Source organism: Coturnix japonica, chromosome 7 (genome assembly GCF_001577835.2).
Source record: "Coturnix japonica isolate 7356 chromosome 7, Coturnix japonica 2.1, whole genome shotgun sequence".
NCBI classification, from domain to species: Eukaryota; Metazoa; Chordata; class Aves; order Galliformes; family Phasianidae; genus Coturnix; species Coturnix japonica.
Genome location: NC_029522.1, coordinates 32,596,348 through 32,615,329, shown reverse-complemented (window position 1 = coordinate 32,615,329; position 18,982 = coordinate 32,596,348). Strand labels below are relative to the sequence as shown.

Here is an 18,982-nt window from a genome sequence, read left to right as displayed (position 1 = left end):
CGCTGCTAGTCTCTATTTGCCTGTGAATACACATTTGAATACATACAACTGAAACCACAGCTTAAGAGACTTTGTTGAAGGCCTCCCTGTCATTTGAGCTAACCCAGCTCCCGGGTTACCTGTAATTAGCACTTGCTGGCACCGTTTGCATGAAATAAAGAGCAGCAGTCCGTGCTTTCCAATGCCACTTCTTGGCAGGGAGCGTACAGAGGACACATTCTTCTTTCAGCTCTTCTTGAAGAAGATCCATCAGCTGTTTGTGGGAACCACCATAAAAAGCCTCAATGAGAAGAACACTCATTTTCCCACTGCTTCAGCTCTGTCTGGAATCTGAAAAGGGTTCAGAGAAATAATTCACTTTAGAAATACACTTCAGTATTTGGGTTGGTTGGTTGTTCAATTAAAGGATGTCAGAAAAAGCAAAAACTTCTACAAGATCTCACAGCACCTTCATTGTTTACCTGGGATGAATCCCTTCATATTAAGTTAATGGATTTATTTCAGGAAATGCTGCTTAACTCTTAAAGTGACAAAATTACAATGACAAAAGCATCACACCTGTTTGCTTCAACTCTTACCACATATAATTTTATATTTTAAAGGAACTAAGATATTCAGGGCTTATTGCTTTGTTTTCAGCCATTATTAGCAAGCACTTCAGAGGAATGTCTGAGAGCAACCCAAGAACCTCAGGACTCTCTCACCCCTGAGCCCAGAGGAGATGCAAACCACGTTGCTGTTCCTCAGGGCTCCAACACTGGAAGAGAAAGACTCTGCAGGCTAAAGGAAGCTTTCGCATGCAACCACAGGGCTGCTGACAAACAGGAAGCAAAACACGCTACCCAAAGCGAAGGGAAAGATGACTGTTGCTCAGGTTTCATGAGTCACAGACTCAGGGCACCAAAAAGCTGTTTTGCAGATGCTTTGACCAACACTGCCAAATAAAAAAGTCACAAACCAAACCCTGAAGACCATTCACCATCCATGACACCTGTCCAACCAATTCCTTCTCACCAGGAAGGACCCTGCTGTTCACTCCCTGCTGACTCAGTGCCTGGGCACCATGGTTGATGCTGCTTATTGCAGGACCCCAGACCCCTTCTGTGCCCTGCCATTTCTAGTGGCATCAGGTAGGAGAAGTCCAATCTCTGAGAACAGGAAGTATTCTGTTATCAGATCTTAGAAAACAAATGGGGAAAAAAAATTAAAGCACCCTGAGGACATCTAAAGATCGACAGGCCAGGAACAGAAATCCAAATACTGAAGGAAAGTAATTAGAGAACAAAATATGAGCAACCTCTGGGTAGTTCTGAGTCATTGGCCCATCACTGTGCAACAGAGATGTCAAACTCCTGGGTCAGGACAGATCAGTTAATAAGAAGGAAAGCACTCATTCTGTGCTCTTTCCTGTCACAGTCCAACCTGGATTCAGGTTATGATTTGTTCAATTACTCATTTTCCCACTCGGCTTCAAGTAAATTTTGTTTTTAAACAAACATGATACTTTCGAAAGAAAAAAAAACAAAACACCCAACTGTTGTCTGGAAGCAGCGAATTCTCTCTCTTTTAAGTTTGCTACTTTGCAGGTAGCAAGGCAGATTCTGATCTCTTTTCCACTGACCTAATTTCAGAATCACACTTTTGAAATCACTGGCGTTTTCTGAATTCACAATGATGTAACTGAAATCATAATCCCTACTCCAAAGCCCTTTTGGAACCTGCAGGGTAATAACTGCGAGAAAAACACAAGCTGTGTTGGAATAGGCGCTATTCACCTACGGAACGATCGGTAATTAATCATGCAATGCTCGTCATCAAACGTCGCCGAAACTTTAAGTCAAAGGATCAAGAGAGAAATGTTTTGCAAATTCAAAAACGGGGGGCACAGAGAAGTCTGAAAATGTCACTGAGTGAGAATGAGTTGCGGTGAATTTGCCAATCGGTGCTATCAGCAATAATTTGTTCATAAAATATCTGATCAAGTTGCACTCCCCCAGACTGGTTCTGAAACCAGCCCTTATTGCCGGGTTTAGCTGAATCAACAATGTGCTCTCGATTCTATTTCACAGCAGTTTTCTCTGTTCATTCCTCCCCGGGACAGGAAAAGATGTGTTCAGCTCTCAAGTTTCCCTCCTTCTTACAGATCCTGACATTTAGGTTATGCTGCACTCACCCTTCTACCTTTAACAAAAGGTAATTAAAACGCATTTTGCAAAGGGTTTGCCATACAACAAATTCCTTTTGGCTGTTGGAGCTGAGAAGTTTGATTCAAGCCTGGATGCAATGCAGGGTGCATGGAGGCAGCTCTGGCTACACGGGGCAAAGTGGCACCTGGAGATCCCACAGCAGCCCAAAAACGTAACAAAAATCCTCACCAGCTCTCACAGATTGTGGTGTCACACAACCTACGTGCATTACCAGCAATAGACATGTAGCAAAAATGTCACATGAAGTGCAGTAGATGGCCTTGTTGGCTGGTTTTTGCCTGTTTGGTTTTTTAAGATGCTACTCAAATATGAAACTACTCAACAGTCATGGCAACACAATACAAACCGTGTTTACTTCGGGAGTTGACTAATCTGGAACAATAAAAACGCCAGCCACTAAATCGTGTGCTTTAAAAACATACACTGATAATGCAAAGGAAATTATGTTATATAGAACTAATAATTCCCAGCATTTAAAAAGTCGCAGAGGAGGTAGGACACAGCCATCTACCTCGTATTTCATCCACACAACTTCCAGCTTTGTTCACATACAAAAATAACGTCTATTATTTTTGCTTTATTTCCCCTGACCTAGCCAAGTTAAGGTAAATATCTCCTATGTACTCCTCAGCGGTCTCGAAAAGACACGGATGATAAATGGCCTGAGAACGTTCCCCATATCTGATGGAATGCGATCCTCAATTAAATATAAATCACTCCAGGTATTCTTTTACCCATTTCAAAGAAAACAACAAATATTAGAAAAACATATCTGCTTCCCTTTTCCCATTACAGGGCTTCCTCTGCTCTGAGCCAGCAGCTCAGCCCTGGCCCCAAGAGCACAGCACTGCCGTGGCCAAAAAATGGCCTCTCTGCAAGCATCATGTGTACTATGTGTACTGGTTGGAGCTCACTATTTGGGGCAGACATTGGGAAAGAACTGGCTGGAATAGGAACATCCCACTTGATAGTAACAATGCCAGAAGTCATGCTGTAGAGGCACTGCAGGTCCCTAAATGGGCTGCTGTTGTCTGACCCAACAGTTTTTAATTAAATAAAAAAAAAAAAAAAAAAAATCTATCCCATAAAGAGCAATAAGTATTTATTTTAATGGCATGGAAGAATTAACTGTTCGAGCAGTCACGGAAACCACTGCTTTGTTTGAAACTCTAGGTCAACACCAACCAAGTATTTCTGTTCACCAGCCTAGGTAGCGAAAGCTCGTCACTTTCCATGATTTATTAAGGAACGTACTTCTGCTCTGCCCGAGACAGAAGTGTGGTTTCACAAGCATCAGCACAGCTCACATCGGGAAGCCATAATGAGCTCTGCTCATTGACGTCTTCAGACAACATAAATTACAGATCACGTATAAGTATCTGTCCAACCAAATAGTTGAGCAACAATCCAAAACCGAGGGAATAACTGTTAATATATTCCATAGGTAGAGGGCTGCTATTAGTAACAGGAAATAAGGTGTATGGTTTCAGTAATGATTGTTTCAACTGTCGCAGTCCCACACAGACGAGAAATTTCTTCCACTGCCGTATCCAGATCACACGCAGCTGCCTATAGAACCCATCAGGTATGCCCCGTGTACATAAACACACTCACAGCCTTTGATGATTTCAGATAAGCACGCTGCCATACCTATTTCAAGCAAAACCTTTTAGTGCTCCACATTCCGGTAACATGGGATTTCCCATAGGGCCATTACAGGCCCTACCTTGCCCCCCCTTGCCCCTTCCTCCTGCCAGCAAGGCAGCACACAGACACACACACACACAGTAACCCACATCGAACCAGCCGGCATTGCCCTCCTACTCATGATAATGACTCACAGAAACTCCAGAGTTATACCTTAAGCACAATTGCATTCTAATGGTTGACCAAATTTTAACTCAAAAGTACCGGGCTGTAAGTCATTACCAAACTGGTTACTTGCACAAAGTGAGAATGCCACTCAGTCTACCCTTGATATAAACCAACTGGAAAAGGCAAGAAGTTCTGCTCTCCTTTTGAGAAAGTGGTAAACCAAAATGGTTCACCTTCGTCTGGACCAGCACCAACATTCACTAACCAGCGGCACCCAGAAACCCATCCACACAGCCCAACAGCTGCACGCGCTACACAGATGTCTACACTGAAACCAGGATGCACGGCACTGTCTCATTTTATTCCACTAAACCCTAAAATACTCTATTTTAGTTCCCTTTGCTTATCATCTACACGCATGTTTGTGAAGGCTGTGTTCATTACATTGACAACCAGCTCCCAGCCAAAAGTAAAAATAGAGTGAATGGGAGAAAATGGCACAAGTCCCAGTGGCCTCAGCCAGGTAAGCGTTCCCATCTGTGAACTCTGCCTCAAAATCCCTTTCAATATCAGCCGTATTTACCACACTTATTTGAAGTGCTTGGTTAAAAGACTGCTAAGTTATTCTTCTACAGACTGTTTTAACGCATCCTGGAAAATCAGCTGTTTGTCATACACTTTAAAATATGCAATTAATTACCCATTTTTCAACTCGCTTTCAAACTAAGAGCTGTGTGTGTGTCTCTCACTGTAGGGCTTGATAAATCACGTTCTCATGTGCTTTCATTTTGATGCCAAACCGATACGAATGTCCCCTGAAATATCACTGTCAGTGTACACTTATGAGACTCTATCAGCAGCCCCAATGACAAACTTAAGTGGAGGTTTTAAGTTAAAACACATTTTAAGTAAAATCTGTGTATTAAGCTGTGCATGCTAAGTGAACAATAGTGCTATAAATCCTAACAAAAAAAGCTGTTAATGCATATGCAGGGTGTGCATTTTAAAACTCCATATTCCCACTGCCTAATTATTTTACCTGTATAAAGACCCTAATGGTCTTCACCATCTCATGTTGTAAGTCCTTATTTTTTTTTCCTTTCAAGATGTAGAAAAGCAAAGAAATCGAATCCTCAACTTTTCCTTCCTACTTTCTTTCTTGACATAGCCTAAGATTAACACAAGTACTTTGCATCTATATGTCTAGCCATCCTCAATCAAAATCCTTGAAGATCTTAATCTGTACTGAATAAATTGTTTGTTTTCTCCAGTGGAGAAAAACATCTGCACATCACATTTCTGGTTAACTTAGAACCAGGCACAGCCACACAGTGCGGTAGGGATGTGCAACTAAATATTGTCTATAAACTAATTCTATGCACACAGACTACATCAAACAAGGTAAGCAGTTGTGATGTTTGGTTAGGAAAAAGCATTCTTGATTCCTCAGCCAAAAAAAGAATGGGCAAAGACAGAGAGATGTGATGGAGAAACAGAGTCCAGGTTCTGCCATGAGGATGACCTCAGCCATAAGGATCCCTCCCACCACACAGGACAGTTTTTCCACTGAGTTTGTTCCTTTTTCTACCTTTCAATGACCCCAGTACATCCAGCATCCAGGATGCTGCAGTGTACTGGGCATTAAGCAATTGACCATCTTCACAAAATGCTCCAGCATTATTTTGGGTAGCACTTTGGTCTGTAAGAGAAGAAAAAAAAAACCCACAACTATATCTAATAAGAGACTACAGTCAGAAAATGCGAGGTATAACATTGTAACTGATAGAAAATTAGTTATGTCAATATAACAGTTAACAATAAATTCCCATCTGTCATGTAGTTCACGGTGCTTGTTGATGGTATGTTAGTTTTATCCAACCTATCTGGACTGTGTTTATGGTTCTTGAAGGCTTAGGACACTTTCCAAGACTCATCTTTTTCAGTAGTGTACTTATTGCAACAAATTTGTCGATATCTGTGATCTTGAAGTCTTCCATTAGGTTTAAATAGATGAGAGATACTTGATTTAGAATTTCTCTCAGTGGATAAGGGACTAATAGGTGTGGTAATGGGAGACTTAGTGCTATTTTTAAACTTGACAGAAGACATATTAGTTACTAGTTCCCTATTACAGAAAAAGCACCAGTCTGGTTAATAATAGGCTGGCATGTTGAAATTCCTCCAATTCATTAGGAATACAATCAGAAATGTGTTCCACTCATCCCAGGCTTCGGACCAGCTTCTACATAGAAAGGTACGCTGCACTGGTAACCACTGTAAACACATATGTACTTGAAAAAGTTACATGCAAATATTTGAACTGATTGGATTTGAAAGAATTGGTCTACAGTTCATATTGGCTAATTGATTAAAAGACAAAAGGCTTGCTAAAAGCCTTCAGTAACTGCTGTGTGCTAACAGAATCATCCCACACCAAAAAGCTGGTCTATTTTCTACAGCAGATTTTAAGTAGTAAAAACTTAAACAATGAATCATTCTCGTATCATGACAGTTTGGGATTCAGCACTTAAAAATATCCTTTTTGTACAAAACCTGGAATTCTAAGAGTTAATCTAAACATTAGGCTCAGTAGCCTGAGATGTTTGGCAGCAACTTTTGAGTGGGCACAAGCCAGATTTATTTTACAGTCAGAAATTACCCATTTGAATATGTGATGAAAGGATCTGCATCTTCAATCACACCTTGAGTCAATAAAAAGGACGGGATGAGTTCTACTGTCAGATCTAGTTCTGCTGTGAAATATGGGAGGAGCCCCACACAGAGATGTATTGCTGAAGGACTAACGTGCCAACTCCACAATACATCCCAGTAAGGCAACTTCAAAAATCAGATTCTTCCAGCACATGAACTGGACACTAGAAGATGAGTCAATTCCATCTGCCATTTCATCCATAGAACAACCTGCAGACCAGCAATTTAGCATGATAAATGCAAGGACTGGCCAAGCTACGTAACTCTTAACCAAGTGAAGAGAACAGTTACTCATCAGATTTTCATTTGTTGCTTAAGAAGCAACTTTAAATCAGTGCAGTAAGTTTCTACAGTGGTCTGGATATGACGCTCTTACAATCCATAAGGTAACATCAAAGCTGCAAAATTACCTGCCTGAATACTTCTTAATTTTAACTACTAAGTACTGTTTTAATTCAACAAGTGAAAACATTCAAGCTTTCAGTCACACAACTCCCGACTCCTCAGGAGGGACCTGAACCAGCGCTTCTTACTATGAGTCTATGAAAACAGAAACGCATCTCAGTAACTTCTGTCCAGTCAGCACCATGTTATTTCTTTCAGAAACCACTTGAAAACTCTCAGATTCCATAGCAAACGTCACACAACATCAAAAGAGGACTTCATACAGCCCCGAACATGTTTTTCCATTTTAAGAATATTTTCTCCCTATTGCCAACTCCACAAACAGAAGGATACGTTATCCACATCCACTTATAAATCTGGTGCAATTAGAGTTGTCAATTCTATTTAGTGGTTCAGCACCGTGTTTCCTGTAAATGGCCCAAGCCCTCGGAAGGGGCTGCAGCAGCATCGAAGGCTTCGGAACCCGTCCAAGGCACGTTCCGACAGCACACTGCAAGCGTCTTCCAACATCTTGCTGGCACAAGAGCTGCCAGCCTAATGACTGCGGGCAGCTCCTTTCATTTCTTGTCCACGGGGCCTTAGGAGCCTGTAAAATACTCCCAAGGATTTGCTTAAAGCGATGAAGAAGTGCATATCGCTGTACTCGAGTTCATACTACGAGAAGTGGAAGGGGTCTATCTCTTCCACGGAGAGGTATCTATGGATACACAGACCACAGCAAGCTGAAAAATACTGCCATCAGTTAAATAAGGATGTCTGTCATCATCTGTCAATTGAAATGGGGAATATTTCAGGAAATATTTCTTTTCAGCAATATACAGGCGTCTCAAAACAATCTGTTTGGGGAGGTTATTTTGTAAACAAGCTCAGGTTCTGAACTGATTTTTAAAAACAGATACTGAAAAAGGAATGAATATCCATGTCTGGGGGAAGCCCCAGCAGACAGGGAGCAGGAGCGGCTGCAGGTAACAGCAAGGCAAGGACATGCACCAAAGATGAAGAAGCCTGGTCATCCAGACATAACATTTTCCCTTGAAGCTTAGCAGATGGCTGTGATTAGAAAAGTGTCATTAAAATCACGGCCATCAGAAATTCCATGCCTTAAAAACTTTGGATTTGTTGCACAGGTTACAATCTGGCTGTAGTACGTGTTCTGCATCGCCATAATAGAGGTAAAACCAGTTTTAGATGCATTTCTCTTTGCAGGCTCCCCCTGCAAACAAGTACAATTTTAAGAACTGGGAACTGAATGCAGTTTGCATTGGCCACAACTACTGCCACATAGAGAAAACACATCTTCATTACAGGGCTCAGAGATGGAGAAACTACTTTAAGGTTGTTACTGCAACATTCAGCTGAAGTTAAGCCGGCTATTAGTAAGTTACCAATATTACTGATACGATGAAACACCCAAGCCGACATTGCAAGCCAATATGAGAATTCCACTTACACCTCACAGATGTGAGTTCCGAGGAAAATCAACTAGATGTGCACATGTGACGGTGATCTATGAAGCTGGTTTAGTTGCACATTTAAATCAACGGTAGCTCTGAATGATGCTTCGCTCTCCCAATTTAACAACTGGAGAGCTAATTAAAACATAATTAATAAAGAGGGGAGGGGGACAGAAAAACAAGTGGATGTTCAGCGTAGTTGCTGTGCACGCTCAGGTAAACTGCCTTCAGCAAATCTAATCTGCATAAGGCAATGCAAACTGGGTACATAAATTAAATCTTACCAAATAAATGCTTTGGGAAGAGAAAAGAAGTTATTTCCATCTATCTACATGCATTAGTTAACAGCCAGTGAAGAAACCCTAAACCCAAATGCCTGCACGTTTCAGAACAGCTAAGAATCTATTCGTAAGGTGCATTCAAACACCATAATGTGAACAAAATCTGTTTTGCATGCCAATATCCTTGGAGAGGGCAATATTCATGCAAGCTGATTCAAGCTACCCTGAAGATACGCAGCTCTCTGCCTTCCTATGGCAGCTCTCAATGCCTGCGGACAAGAGAGATCCAGAAATGATTTTCCTGGAGACTATAGGCAGCTGCTCCTCAGACTCATGGAAGCGTTTTCTTCTTGGGCATTACAGGAATGACTTAGGAAAAAAAGAAAGAGCCTTTTCTTTAAAGCAGTTTTTCTTTTCAAGCTGTGTACACCACTTGATACTTACTGTACATTCAAACCAGATGAGGTACTCGAGCGAGGGCTCAGCAGCAGCACACTGAAGGTGTGTAATGGGTACCTACCGAACACAGACCAATTCACGTGGCTTTGCTTATTTATCAGTGCCACTCAGGCACTGCTGACAGCTGTAACGCCCGCCTGCAGTGGCACCTGGGATGCTGCTGACACACCACTACCTTTGTAAATCTGTGCCTACAGGCGGACGATTCTAAGGAACATGTTGGCAAATACACACAGCATCTCCTTTTGACCGTAACTAGAAAGGTTATTTTAACTGCTGTGCTACACTGTGCTGACTCTGAATAGGAAAAATGCTTTAGAACCAAATTTTGGTGACATTAATCCCCTCCTCTAATTGCCTCGTCACTGAGCAACAGCTCACCTGATTACTGATGGCTTCTGACCATATTATTGGACCGCGTGGAATTGTTCTGTACACATGCATACTCTTACATACATAGAAATTCATACATCTGTTACTGTTATTGCTACCCATTGACTTCCAAATGCAAAGCCTATGACTTGTAAATAGAGCATTTCAGCTCTCCTGAAAGTAAAGCACATGGTTTGGTTCTGATAGCATACGCAGACCATAAAGAATTCACCTCACAATGAAGGTGAAAAGGGAACACAGGTCAGCTGCTCAACTATTCTAAGCCAAAGGAGTCCTAAACTATCAGAGGAAATAAAACACTACAAGATATACATAGAATCTGCAGTTACCAGACAATGGTAAGAGAATGGTTGGATTCAATAAACAAACCTCATGATTATACAACTTCTAACCGAAATGTTCAATTGCTTTTCAATGTATAATTTAAACAACAAAATGCAGCTGCTTCATCTCCTCCCTCCAGCCCCACAATTCTACTACATCTTCTGCCTGGTTTTTTCTCATTATCAATAACAAGAGGTTTCATCTATCTCTTTTCATTCAAAAAGGAGAATGCTGCTTAGAAACATTAATTAAACCTCGTAACACTCCTGTGAGGCAGGTAGGTGCTATTATCTCCACTTTACAGATGAGAAAACTTGCATTTTAAATCATGACTCACACAACTTTCCAACAACAGTTTTATAGCAAAGCCGTGAGCGTCTTGCAATTCCTTATTTCCAACCAACAGAATGCATGCTCTCTTTTCAACTGGCAGGAATTTACTTGCCATTCTACCACACACGACAATTCTTGTTTTGATCGACAGTGTTAATTTGTCATTAGCATGAATCCTTGTAAGGAAATACAAATACATACCCTACCCAGATTGTACTCTCATTATTTCACTTTCTGTTTGAGCTGAAAATGAGATGAAATTTTGTATCCTGTGTTAATATCACTCTTCATCTGGTTAGCTGATGAATTTCATCCTCAAAAAGAAAATCCATGCTTCTTGAAAGCATCTGAATTGCTTCTTGTGACTGAATCCCAGATTTCTTCTCTCATTTACGTTTTTTTAGTGTATGTTGTTTGGTTTCTTAATCTTTTACTTTCTTTTCTAATTACTTCACTTTCTCTTTGAATTATTCCCTGCTATAATTGCCTTTGTCCTGTATCTCTTTGTCTCCCTTTTTAAAACTTTTCCAATAACGTGATAAAGGACGTACTTACAGATAAAGAACAGCCTTATGGTGTATCAACTACCTTGAAGAGATGCTTGCCAAATCTCCTTGTCTCACACTCTCCCCACTTCCAGCTTCTTCCTGTGTACAGATATCTGCACCATCCCTCCTACCTGCTTGGCTACACTCCTAAATATTCTTCTCTTTCCTCATCCTGCGTCACTCCTAAAACTCCATTTCCTTCCTCACAGTTCCAGAAGCAAACTTTCACAGCTCCCCTGCCTTAACTTCCTTGCCTACATCTCCCATCTCAGCTCCTCATAATTTCCTCCTTACTCAAATTGTCTCAAACACCTTTATAAACTCTTTATTCCTCCTCCTCCTTCCTTCTGTACCACTATGGAACAGAATGTACCATCCGCTGAAACAACTTCTACCATGCATTCAATTAGTCCAAAAAGCATGAGAGTCCAACCTACTTTTAAAAGAGGCTAAATTTGTCAAGTGCCTTCCAGAAAAAGCTTTACTCCTCAAAATCAGCCAAAGATTTCCTGTGTATTTTCCCAAACCTAACAAATCCATAGCCCACAAAAGTGGCAGCCTCCAGCTCATTAATAACTGCTTCTGAATGGGCATGCACATCACTCAAAAAACGGCTATTAAAACAAGTAGATTAAATAAATTGTTTGCTGTTGTCATTATGTTTTTACAAAAAAAAAAGATCATTACATTTTACTGAAGAAAGAGGATTCTTGAATGTCTTCTTTAATTATTATTTCTCGTATTTCAGAAAAGCATCAGAAGTTAAATCAGGCCTTTTTTTTTTTGTTCCTTTGTATCATACAATTTAACACATCTTGTTTGTACTATCTGCTTTAATGAAGAGAGTTTGCCAGAGTACAGTAAAAATAGGTAGCTTTGTTATTCACATACAGTCTGTAAATGACAACTTGTAGGCTTTGAGAACCACTCTCATCATTTGGAAGCTGCAACAAATGTTCAGTCACTGCTTTCTCTTTCAGCTCCCAGAATTACAGCTGGATTCTTTAAACATTATGTGTGGTTTCTTGCATTTCAAAGCTCCTAAACTACTTGGATTGCATGAAGCAAAAAGGCTGCCCACAGACACAGTCCTGTTTCCACTGACTTCATGCTGCAGCCAAGAAGTATGGAATGGAAGCAGGATGCCTCAGTACACGACACCACTGAATGCTGCAGCCCCCATCATACCTCACAGCTGAGTTGTGATTCATGTTCACTTCCACAGCATAAAAAAAGTCTATTCCTGTTTCATCACACCATAAAGGTAGAATCACAGAGTGGCTTGGGTTGGAAGGAACCTCAAGGATTGTGATGCTGTAACCCCCCCTGCCACAGGCAGGGCAACCAATAATGTCAGAAAAAGGTTCTTCCATGCAAAAAGAACAATTCTATTCCTCCAACAGAAGAATTGTTTGCTGTTTAATTACCATCACACTTTTTACATTCACTGCTTTTACAGTTTCTCATGAAAAGCATACAACCTAATGGAACAAAAGGGATGCACTACAGCCTATTGCTACCATTACTTACTATTGCCATCTTGATCAGAGACTTACTCAAGCTCTATCCAATTCCTGCACACTCAATGAAGGTGCAGAGTTACACTGTTGGGTGCCTGCTGGAGAAAAAAGAATAGTACAGTTGAGTTTCTTTCCCTTCTAACATTCCCTAAGGTTACTCCTCCCTTTGCATTCAGCTGGTCATAGAAGGAGTATCCAAAACCCTTTGAAAACTTCACGTGTACAGCCAAGATCAGTTCGTGTCACTAGCAGAGGCCTCTCACAGCACATCAGTCTCACTCTCCACTGCTGTCATTCACTTTTTGCTTAATTCCAATGTTTTGCCTTTTTTTTCTCAATTTCTTTTTAACCTACAGCATCACAAACGATGTGAGCCTTGTCTGCCACGGAATGTGCCACTGATGAGCAATCACTTCTCCAATACTTAAAAACAGGTTGGGACCCACAGAAGAGCAGTTTCAGTGAAAGACTCCTACACCTTTGGTTTCCTCCTCTGTGTGCATCAATCCCATCTTCACTGAAATCACCCACTCTTCTCAAATAGTTTCTTATACTCTGTGAGACAACAGTAGAGAACAGAAGTGCTGCTGAAATCCATATCACACTTAAACCTGTATCACATTTAAAAAGAAAATAATCGTGTTTTGCTTTCCTTGTAATTTCTTCACATTTTGAGGACCGTAATAATTTACCCTCCCTGCGGTATATGAAAATCCAGAGTGAGACTTGGTTCTGCTCTTCTGAAAGCCAGCGCCGGGCAACATCAGAACAAAGTGTGAACACAAGCTCCTTAGCATCAGAGGAACACCGGGAACATCAGAAGCTGAAACGCGTGTAGGTGTATTAGCAGTCCTACCATCCATCTGTCAGAAATCTTCGATGTTCCTGCACATCACCCACTGGCAGAGCTGTCTGCCAAGCAAAAATATTATGAAATGTTCATTATATACTAAAATTCCCCCCCCCCTCCTTTCCTGAGGAGGAAATGGAAAAAGCAGTTCCTCCGTAAACGCAGGCTTACATCGTTACCAAGAAACACTGAGACTTTCAAATTCCCCAATAAAGGAAAATCTACCCAGAAACCAGCAGGCGGGACTGTGATTTTACATATATTTTAGCAAACTTTACTTACCACTGCGTATACTGACTTTTGGATCACAGATATCTCATTTTTTAAGGTACGTTAAAGATGGAGTTTACAATTAACTGAACAGACAGCGTACAAAAGGCTTTTAGAACTACACCATATGGTCTAGGGAAAGGAACAATCTGGACTATCCACATTTCAATCTGCAGGCTTGTCCACCTCTATCACACATTGTATTGCTGTAATAAAATATTAAGATAGAAATGTAGAAGTGAAAATAATCTATCTTTTGCACCACCAAGGGAACAAGGCATCCTACAGTCTAGTGTGTTTATTAAATATTTTAAGTTTTATGATTTTGGCACGGTGAATCAGATACAGTCAATAAAATTCTCAATTCATTTAAAACAGTATTTCCAGAAGGGTATGGGTGGGTATTCATCTTGCGCTTCAGGGAAATAAAAAATACCAGTTTACATGGGGTACACTGGCAGCAGTTTATGTAACAGATGACACATTCTTGGAAATCAAATAAAAGCAGAAAGAAAATACCCATTGTTGCTTAGTGAAGGACTAATCACATGGTCACAGCTGGAACCAGTGTAAATCATTCATTAATAAAATTCTGTTGGAGTAGTTACTTTTTTTCCTGCTTTTCAGCTGACAGCAGAAAAATCATCTTTCAATTCTTTGTAGAAATAATACATTTGTAAGTATTTTGTAGCGACTATTAAACTTAGTAAATCTTTGCAGGAAAAAGGGGGAAAAAAAAGAATGCCTACAACAAAGACACTGTTGGCTCTAAAGAAAGATAGATATATATTCATGTATTTTACGTGCAGTCCCAGAACACAGTCCAGGGAGATACTTGCCACACTTGGAGGTACTGGCCTGACTTGTGGTTGCACAGAATCCAAACCTAGAGAAAAATCAGCTGATGTCCTTTGCAGAGCAAATTTTGTAATACAAAGCATTAAAAATGCTTGATTTGACAGCCTTACGAGTCACACGCCTCAATGCAAACTAGAAACTTGCACTAGATTAAATACAGATACTAGAGAAAAAGTCTGTGCGATGGTTAAGTGTTCCATAAGTACAGATGCTGTTGGACACGGGTATCATGGGCTGACCCTGCTGTGAGCAGGACGAGATGAGGTGAGCTGCCAAAGTCCCTTCCAACCTGAATTATCTTATGACTCTATGACCCCTCACACTAGAGCTTTCCCTTCCTGAGCCGCGACCCTCCTTTTCTCTTCGACTTTGCAATCAATGCAACAACTATCTTGAGCTTCATGTTTCATTGCCCCCAACAGCAGGGAAAAAAACGCACACAAATCCATAGGACTTTACAGAAGAAGGAATTATGAACTCACAAAAATCAGCTCATCCTCTGCAATTATCCTGAAAGAAACCCCTTGCCATATCAGTGTGGGTACGTGAGCTGTTCTACACACAATTCCACAGGCCTTTCTTTCCTTGTAATACTGGCAATTACTGAGGTACAGTAAATAATAACTACACCATTTAACGTTGAAAGCTGCAGAAACACGAAGTAAACGGGACAGGTTTTTCTCCATTCCAAGAGAAGAAAAAAACCAAAATCACATTCCTTATATGGTGTCAACGCTGCATTTTAAAATGATGAAGAATCCTTTTAATTGAAAGGTTTCTTCAAATGTAAAAGTTAAAAATATATTATCTCCCTGACTCTGTGCCTAATAGGCAGTCTGAGCAGACTTAAGGAATCCTGGCTTGATAGGATATCTGTGAGCCATTGCAGGATGCAAAGGACTTCTCAAAACTCTATCCAGCCATGGACCCTTCCAACACAGCCACATAAGCCCCCTGCAGCCCGTGTGAACACCCAAGTGTACAGCCCAACACGTGCTTACGTTTCCACATAGTCAAAGACTCAATTCTTCAGTTTACTGTAGTTATCCCTACCTCACAGTGACATCTTCTGTAAAGAGATGTACTTTATTTGTAATTGGTTGATGTAAACAAGAAAGCCCTGGTTTTCCAGTAACTAACTACAAGCTATATGAAATGACAAAGTTAACTGTTAGTGTCATTAGCGCTATTTACATAAAGGAAAAATCACTACCTAAGTAAACTACAGCATGTAAATGAAGCGCATCGCAGACTGCCTCATGCAGAGATAAAAAAAGAGCCCTGAATTTCTTGCTAACTTCTATTTTAGTTATGACTAGTCTTCATGAGCATGGGTGAATCTGAAGACAGGCACATGAAATGAGTACACAGTTGACCAGGAAGTGCAACTAAATACAAGCAGTGGCAGAAAACATTAACTTTCATGTATGTACAGTCCATGACGTGAACAGGCTTCATTTGAATAAGGCGCCATTTTCTGTTCTTTCTCTCTTTACAAATAAGAAAGATACTTCTTTTTTTGTCACAGAAAAATGCAGTCAAGTAGACCGTGGCTAAGCAGGAGCTATATTTCAGTTTACTGCATTCTGTTTGGTGATGTGTTTCCATTTCAATAAAAAACGATGAATCATAAAATGATAAATATAAACATCTATTTATGCAAAAAAAGCCTTTCCGAAGGCAGGAACAGTGTCTCAAATTCAGCCCCATTCTCTGCCACCCTTCAGGAGCCCAAGCACTATTCTTGTTGAAGCCACACCACACACATCTGACAAGAATTACACTTTTTTTTTCTTTTTAAAATCTGCTGCCAACACCTTACAAAGTATACTGTTTCTTTTGACACCGGTATCATCAAAAGAACCATGACTAAATGGTTTTAATGGTTTCCATGCCTAATTGCTATTACGTGGCCATTCGTCGGCAGCAGCGCAAGGCCATCATTCAGTCTACCTGAGAAGCAATGACTTTGGTTGCAGCCATATATCCAGAAAGCCATCCAACCAGCGCCAGCAATGGGTCCCCATGCATGCCTCGATGCCATTCTGATGGACCAGCAGCGACAAGCAAGGGAGGCAAACGGTATAAAAAACACCAAGTGCTGAAAATACACATTAATGATTTTTTCTCATTGGAAACACTGTACCAAGCTGTAGGTAGCCTGGTTCCTCTACATGAAGGGTGACTGGGAAAAAAAAAGCAGTATTTAGGTTAGCAAGGAGATGAGTGTGACAGATATAAGCTAATGTTAATGCTACGAAAGCTAAGATTTACCTTTACTAATCCCTCTCAGTGAAAACAATAGGACACGGAGAGGAAATGAAAGATGACAAATATAAGACAAGAGAGCACGGTGGTGAGAGGTGGGAAAAGGAGAAACAAGGAGTCACAGGGGAGGGCTGCAGCTGCCTCACCTGAAGAGCTGCAATTTGTTTGGATCAGCTTATTTAAATTAGTGCAATAACACAGTCATGTAGACAAGAACCAGGATTATTAATTTCCATGGATATTATCCAAGAGTGCATAAAGAAGCACAGGTTCAGGGATTTAAGCTTCTGGGATGATTCATACTTTGAAGTCAGCAGTAGTAGTAGTTGGCAGAGCCTACAGTGGAAAGTAGCAAGCAAGAGGAGTAGGATTCCTTTAGGTCATTAAGGTGTAAGGTCCTGGAACAGTTATGTAAAAAATAGAGGTATTCATAGGAAGGGAGCAAATGTTTCTAAGCACTCGTAATGCGATGCTGGGAAGCACTCGGTGTTGCCACACTTTCTGTAGAAATAAACCACTGCAGGAAGAACAATGATGCTGAATTAGAGGTAAAAAGCATCAAACGCACCAGGAGTGAATTGCAGAAAGCAGTGAAGAGTTGATTAGTGTTTCTGACAACGAGAGAAGAGAAAGAGCCCAGGGCTCAACCTAATAGCTATCTTACAACCTAGATTTCATTAAATTGGTATTATATTTTGTAACTGCATATTAAAATGCTTCCTACTTTAAGCACTAAATAGCTTTAAGTAAATGCTTTGTTTTCTTGAGCATGACAGATCTTCAATACCAACTGCAAGTATCAAAGTAATCTTTCACTCAAACGCTTTCAGAAATCTTTCCCTTCTCTTCTCATTTATAAACGTTCAAACCCAGGTCCCTATGCCTTGTGAATAAACCTGAAATATAGCATTTAAATCCATTCGCTGAAAGTTAAGCGCTCCAGCGGCCTGAAGTTAAAAACTGAAGCAAAAGCAACCCCACCAGGAGCAGAAGCATTTTCTCCAGTGGTCAAACACCAGAAGGATGTCTGCTTTCAAGTTCCACCTCTGACGTTGTCAAGTTCACACATTGCTGCTCTGCTCACCCCACCCAGCCTGCAGCTTTGTGATTCTCCGCAAGGTTGGTAAGATTTCTTTGAAAAGCTAAACCAAGTGGTGAGCGCGCATGCCAGGTACAGGAGGGCTTTCTCAAAACGCTCACAGCGTCACTTTTCATCTTCTAAGACATACATTCATGTGATCTTTTAATAACTATTTATTTCACACCAAACCAGATATCTCCCTAAAGCCTACCAATACAGCCTGCAGGCATATTTCTTAAATAAAAGTACTGAATCCTTGTATACTCTGCATTTGCATACTAAAGGAATGAATCAGTTATCACAGCAGTAGTAACACTATGCAGCAACTGCTCACCTCTTGGTAAGGGGAAAAAAAACCACCCTGCTTATCTGTTTGCCGTGACACTCTGTACCAGCTGCATTTCTTCCACTCCACAATTGTGGTGCATCATTTTTGTACAAAACTATGACAAGTCTGGCTGCTCTTTAAGTTGCTCAATGCATCTGCTGAGTATTTTGTATATACAAGCCTTATCACCTCTTTACTTCTGTATTTCCGCTTAGAGGTTAAAGAAATCGTATGATTCTGTGACTCTGTGAAATGGTACTATTGGTAATTACTTGTCAGATACTTTCCTGTGCAACTTACTGTAAACAGAAGTAGTTTCACTACTAAATGCTTCAGAGTTGACAAAATTAGCACACTACGGAGCTTCCAGCAGTGCTTACATGAAATGATGTAAGAAACATAAGGTGCTGCATCAGGACTGCATTTGATTGAATCAGAGGAGCCTAATGCCTGGCTGTGGTCAAGCACTCAGAAAATAACTTGCTATATTTGAAAACAGGGAACTCAGCTCCTCCAAAAATTAAGAAGTGAACACTGCACATTTGTTTACAGTACAAGAATAAGGTTATTTTGACCAAAGGAGCAGACCTGAGAAACAGGAAAACAGCAGAAGAAAGTCCAGCAGGAGAGCAACAGCCCACATGTTCACATGGGAAATACTGAAAGTGAAATTAACTCTTTTGCTCTAAAGGATCACAATTCAGGCTTCTGAAAAATTACTAGGAATGGAGAAAAAATGTGCCGGAGGTTATCAATGCACGATACATTATCGCCTATTATCTAAGAAGAAATTCTTATCTGCTACACAGCATAGCACAAGCTAAATGCCAGTTGGCTTAAAATATTATGAGAAAAGGCCAGTTTCCAGGAAGGCAC

The 18,982-nt window shown here is 40.6% G+C and overlaps 1 protein-coding gene across 17 annotated transcripts in view; it reads right to left on the bottom strand.

The window, feature by feature from the left end:
* Window positions 1-18,982, bottom strand: part of GTDC1 (glycosyltransferase like domain containing 1) — a 156,302-nt gene that overhangs the window by 108,029 nt on the left and 29,291 nt on the right. For 10 of the 17 annotated variants that reach the window (XM_015869274.1, XM_015869278.2, XM_015869275.2 and 7 more), the window contains one exon: window positions 120-330. The exons of 4 other annotated variants lie outside the window; for them this stretch is intronic. In XM_015869274.1, coding sequence (XP_015724760.1) covers window positions 120-301 — 182 coding nt within the window. In that variant the 5' untranslated portion in view covers window positions 302-330. Of the gene's footprint in view, window positions 1-119; window positions 331-12,461; window positions 12,568-18,982 lie in introns of those variants that run through there. 3 more of the 17 variants (XM_015869277.1, XM_015869279.2, XM_015869282.1) reach the window with 3 other exon arrangements.